Source organism: Neomonachus schauinslandi, chromosome 4 (genome assembly GCF_002201575.2).
Source record: "Neomonachus schauinslandi chromosome 4, ASM220157v2, whole genome shotgun sequence".
Classification (NCBI taxonomy): domain Eukaryota; kingdom Metazoa; phylum Chordata; class Mammalia; order Carnivora; family Phocidae; genus Neomonachus; species Neomonachus schauinslandi.
Genome location: NC_058406.1, coordinates 44,650,041 through 44,656,040, shown reverse-complemented (window position 1 = coordinate 44,656,040; position 6,000 = coordinate 44,650,041). Strand labels below are relative to the sequence as shown.

The following is a 6,000-nucleotide window of genomic DNA, read 5'->3' as shown; positions in this document are numbered from 1 at the left end:
CCCCAATCATCATGGAACTAGCAGATGGCCTTAATGGGGGGCACGGTGCTCAGAACTGTCTCTGGTGCTTTCCCCAATCATCATGGAACTAGCAGATGGCCTTAATGGGGGGCATGGTGCTCAGTACTGTCTCTGGTGCTTTCCTCCCTTGATGACCCCCTCTTCTGAGTTTCTTTGAGGGCTCTTCTTTTTCTGCCTTCTGTATGAATGTGGTTGTAAATCTAGTTCACTGTGCCAGAACAGAAGTCCTCATTTGGGGGTTGATGGTTCCCCAGCATTCTGTCCTTGGTTCTCAGGTTTTTCATGACACTGTCCACCTTGCGTCTCTCTCTCCTACTCCCTCCAGTGCAGCTGCTGTCTGTATACTGCGGTGCGCGGCAGTCCTTCATTTCCGTAGGGAAGCCTGGCTAAGTACCTTACCGCCCTGTGCCAGGCCCCGTGCTATTGCTTCTCTAGATTACACAGCATTGGTGCTGGGGATATATCGAGAAATAGCAGAGCTCTGCCTCCTTATAACTTGATTGTTCATTTACAAGGCAAAGTGGAGGAACTGGAGGCAGATCCATAGACAGTGCTTTAGAATACAAGATAGAAGGACAAAGTACTGGGGCAGTGGATAAGAAGGTATGACTGGGAGAATCAAGGAAGGATTCTCAGAAGTAAGATGATTCAGACAAATTGAGAAGGGTGTGATGTTTTCCAGCAAGATGCGAAGGGCATGTCTGTCAAGGGAAATAGCAACTAAAAAGGGAGAGTTGCTCGAACTAGGATCATTGGTTTGGGGAATGTGAGAGTCTAGAGCAAAAGTGGAGGGAAGGAGCAGAAGTAGATGGGTTTGGAAAGAAAGGTTTCGGCCAGATCACTATAGGCTTAGATTTTATCCTACAGGCAATGGGGAGTTCCTAGGAGATTTTAAGCAGAGATTCGTTCTGGCATTGATTGGAGCAGGTAGAAACTCAGTGAAATGATCTAATGGGTGACCTGATCCTCATCTTAGAAGAAGGTGGAGAGAGGTGGGGGATTATTCGTGTTTTTTACATTCACTTTTTCCATTCATTTCATTTAGGATTGGGTGGTACACTATGATCTAAACACTCTAAATCTCACTTTTCCCCTGGTATCTCTTCACATCTAAGCCCTAAACATGAAGATGAAGATGAAGATAAAAAGGAGAAGGAAAAAGAGCCATGTGAATTGGAACCTCAAAAACCAGAAAAGGATCTACCTTCAAGCCATCTCTTCAAGGTATCAGTGTTCTAGGGTTCCAGGCCAAACGGTAGAGTTCAGGCATGTCATAGGAGTAGTTCATGGAGTGAACTTTTAGTGGCTGAGACAGCAGCTCTCCAGACACAGAGTCAGAAGACCCTGTGGCTGTTGGGTGTTTTCTCAAAGAAAGGAACTTGACAGTAACACTGAGCTCTAGCCTCAGGTTTTCTACTTATTAGCCATGAAGGAGGCCTTAGGAGTGGGGCTGGGACTAGTGTGAGTTCAGCAAGGCATCCAGAGGGCAAAACATAGACACTCATTTGGGGGCTGTACCCTGAAACTGAACGACCCCGGAGGGAGGGCCTCCTTAAGGTGTGTGCTAGAAGGCCCTGCTTAGAACGACTTATTCTCTGAGCTCAGTCATTTCATCTGTAAGAGAAGAATAAATAATCCCTACCCAATTACCATACCCAGTCCCACCCTGATCCTGTCTTGTGATGATAAGATAATGTGTGTGAGGGGCGCCTGAGTGGCTCAGTTGGTTAAGCAACTGCCTTCGGCTCAGGTCATGATCCTGGAGTCCTGGGATCGAGTCCCGCATCGGGCTCCCTGCTCGGCGGGGGGTCTGCTTCTCCCTCTGGCCCTCCCCCCTCTCGTGCTCTCTGTCTCCCATTCTCTCTCTCAGATAAATAAATAAAAAATCTTTAAAAAAAAAAAAGATAATGTGTGTGAAAGTGCTATGTAAACCATAAAATACCATAAAAATGTATTCTTAATTATTACTTATTGGTAAATACTATATGTGTGTGTATTCATATCCAATTGACACTGTCCCCTTCAGACAGCTAGAGTGGTCTGCTCAGAACATTCTAAAAACCCTATTTGAGATGTGCCTATCTTACAGTATCAGATCAGTCCCATCTGCAGGGCTCAGGTAAATCAAACAGGTTGGTGGTGGCATGGGCCTGACCTGGTGGGTAGGCCCAGAGGCCAGGATGGATCAGGATGTGTGTTTATAGAGGATCACAAAGCAGTATCATTCAAGGAAGAAGTAAGTCACTAATTGTGAAAGAAAGGGACCAGAGTTAGGGAAGTGGCATTACATGCTGAGGCCAGAGGGAGGACGAGGCCATAAGTGGGTGATGAAGTCAGAGATCAGAAAGGGGTTAATCAGCAGCATGAGAAAGACAATGGGGGATCATGGTTAGGGATATTGGTTAGGGATATTGACCATGAAAGAACCAAAGCAGGGATATGTTCTCTATCAGTGCTGACCGTTTGAGAAGAGCCAGGTATGGGATCAGGCTACCACCAAAGGGACACATTCCTGCTTTTGTGGTGTGGATTTGAGTTTTGGAACTTGTTTAAAAGTGACTTAGATTATGTTAGGTAAATGTGGTGGGCAGTGTAGCTGAGCAGTGCTGTTTGGAGTCAGATGTAAATGGTAAGTCAGTAGATACGGAATCCCCTGTGATTCAAACTGACTCTAGGAAGCATTCCCAAGGACAGGCCAAGGGGAACCCATGCATTGCCTTATTAGGGGCCATGGTGAAGGAAGGTAGTCACTGCATTTGTGTGAAACTCTGACTTATTTTTATCATTTTTCCCCATTAAAAAATTCATTCTTGGCTGTGTGACTTGAAAGAATGCCCCTCCTTATATTCTCCTTTTAGTTTGCCCAGACCCCACCAAGAACTCAGGAAATCCCATACTTTATATCTGTTAAGTACTTCAGCTTCTTCCAAGTACTTTCAGATGTATTGTCATAGTCAACTCTCCTGTCTACTTGATGTCCAAAGTACAGTAATCTCCTCTCCCGTTGTCATCTGATAAATGGCCAGAAAGGCTGTAATGCTCCTTGGTTTCCAGTGTCTATTCCTGGCAATCCATCCAGATCTTTCTGAAATGAACATCTGCTCAGATTGCTGCCTGGGGCTCAGTGAGGCCCACACTGAAACTTGCACGCATGACCCTGCATTACTCAGCCTCATTCTGTCACATCTTTCTCACCTCATCTTTTTTCTCTGTCCCTTTCCAGTCTTCCCTCAGCATCAGCCTCCATACACCTGTCTGAGGACCCTAACACTTCTCCAGATACGCATGCCTTTGCTCATGCTGATTTATCTGCCAGGTACTCCTTTATCCCCTCAGTCAAGAAGAGTCCTTACATTTTAAAATACTCTTTAGTAAGACCTGCTTTGGAAGTCATCCTCCACCCTGTCTCCCAGTCGAGAGAACGGACCTCCCCTCCTCTGTTTCTGTCTCAGTGAACAACACAGCTGCAAATGGTTCTTGCCACATTGTATCTTAATATTTGTGTAATGTCTCTGTGATCAGTGTGTAGGCCACCGTGCCCATGGTGTCTCTCTATCTCTGGAACTCAGCATTCGTGTCCAACGAACACTGCGGGGAGGGAGTGGGAAAGGAAGTGAGGAGGAACAGAAGAATGGCCAGGGGAGAGATGAAATGTCAGGCGGAAGGATCGCAGCATCGCTTGGTGGTCAAGAGCACAGGGCTCAAGTCCTGCCTTGGTAGACCACTGGCTGTGAGACCAGAGGATTTGGAGGTCCTTTATTTAACCTTTCGAAACTCTTTATCACGTGGACCAGTGATATTTTCCCAATGGGGTGTCATGGAGGTGAGGTGAGATCAGATATATGAAGAACCTGCTCTGTAGGCAGTGCTCTGTTACATGCTGCCTGCCTTCTGTGGGGCTGCCTCTGCGCTGGTCATTCGGTGGCCATTCAGAGGCGAGCCAAAGACTTTGTGTGTATCCTTGTGAAACTTAGTCTAGGGAGACTGTGCAGTACCACAATAAATCATTGCTCTCCGTGAAGCGTGAATGACTGAAGAACAGAACAGAAGTAAGCGGCAAACGGAGCAGGTAAGTCCGAGCTCTACAGCACTCTCCCTGTTGCATGTGTTTAGGGGGCTGCCCGTGGAGGAATGCGGGGAAGAAAGCAGGTGATGAAAGTCCTCGGAGGCAGCAGGAGCATGCTGCCCAGGAAGCAGGGCGCTGTGAGTGACGCTGTCCAGACAAAGGCCTGGCCCCAAGACCCGAAGCTGGCCAGGCACTCCCTACGCCACTGTAAGTTGCCTTTCTTCCTGGTTCTCTTCACCGTCACCAAATGATTTTAAAGTTGTGGGTGTCCAAGATGTTAGTTTCTTTTATAAATATTTATTGAACATTTATTATGTACAAGGAAACTTGCCCTAGTCAGGCAGTTGTGCAGTCATGTAAAGAGCACTGGATTTAGAAGGAGAAGACCAGAGGTCGAATCTAACCTCTAATACTTATTAGCCATAACTTCATATTCCTGCAGCTCCATTTCTTCATTGATAAAAAGGGATCATACTATGGGCCTCACAGGGGATTTGTGAGGGCCAAATCTGACAGTATGTCACATAATAGGTACTCAGCAAATATTTACTTCTTTCTTTGTGTATCTACCAGCTCCTATTGATTTTTGTAGGCCAAAATAATCGATACACTGATGATATAGTTAGGATATCATTAGTTGACTTTATTTAGGTTGTATTTTACCTTCATGTTAGTCAAGACTCTTGATTACAGGTAACAGTAATCATATTGTGTTGAGCAAAAAAAAGGAGACTCACCTCAAGGAAAGTCTGGTGGTGACGGGGTCCACATACACAAACAATACCAAGGACTCAATATTACTTCTCCTGGTTTTTCCCTCCCTGGCTTAGCTCCATTTTCAGACAAACCCTACCCTTTTGGAGGCAATATGACATCCAGCTGTAACAAGCTTATACCCTATCCTCTTAGGAACCCTAGAGGAAAACTAGAAATTTTTACCTTCTCAAGTGTTATGAGAAAAGGCCCAGATCTGGGTCTTATTGGCTCTGACTGGGTCACATGTCATCTCTGCACCAGTCATTATAAATGGGGGATAGGATGCTCTGGTTGGCTCAGCCTGTGTCATAAACTCACCCCAGGAGCTGCAGGCAGAGTCCGTTCTACCAAAAGTACATAATATCAGATTGAAGGATTTCCCAAGTGAAAGAAAAGGGCTGTTGGGGGGGGCGGGGGAATAGGTATTGGTAGACAAAGAAAACAGATATCCACTCCAGCCCAATAAACCATGGCAGACCACTGACATTTCACGTTACAAAACAGTTATGAGAAGAATAAATACGCAGTGATCATAAGATGGACTCCGGGTCCCTTAAAATGTGCCTCTGGGCTAGTTGGCCACATCCCTGCCTCACAGGTCCTTCCCCGCATACTCTGCAGCATTCTGCATTTCCTGCGTCATGTGTTTAAATGCCCCTGTAATTTTGCCTGATCTCTGTCTGGAATTCGCTACCTGCTGATGTCCTAAGCATCCTTTAAGATCTATCTCAGAAGTCACTTCTTCTGAGGCCTCACTTACCTCCATCCATCCTCCTCTTCCCTGCTCTCCAGGGACCACAATTCCCCACTCCTTTCTGTTTCCATGGCACTGAAACAGCAACCAAGTGACCCCATCTCCATATTAGGCTTTGCAGTTAAGCATTTCTGGGACCCAGGACCCCTATATACTAATCCCATAATCTTAGGAAATTTACAGACTTTCATGTACAAATGGGGTTAATACTACTTATTTTCCAGGACTCTTTGTCAATGTATATAAAGTGTATATTTCAGTGCTCAATAACTGTTAGTTCTCTTCATTTATTTCCTTCTCTAAAAAAAAGTATAGCATACCTTACATTATAATACATGGGGTACATGTTTGTCTCCCATGGTACACGGTGGGCACCATGTGATTAGAGACCATTTGGTATTTT

The 6,000-nt window shown here is 45.5% G+C and overlaps 1 protein-coding gene across 1 annotated transcript in view; it reads left to right on the top strand.

The window, feature by feature from the left end:
• The window catches only part of FYB2 (FYN binding protein 2), a 93,983-nt gene that overhangs the window by 53,566 nt on the left and 34,417 nt on the right, over window positions 1-6,000 (top strand). The window contains 2 exon segments of the mRNA XM_021684455.1: window positions 1,151-1,261; window positions 4,151-4,294. Coding sequence (XP_021540130.1) covers window positions 1,151-1,261; window positions 4,151-4,294 — 255 coding nt within the window.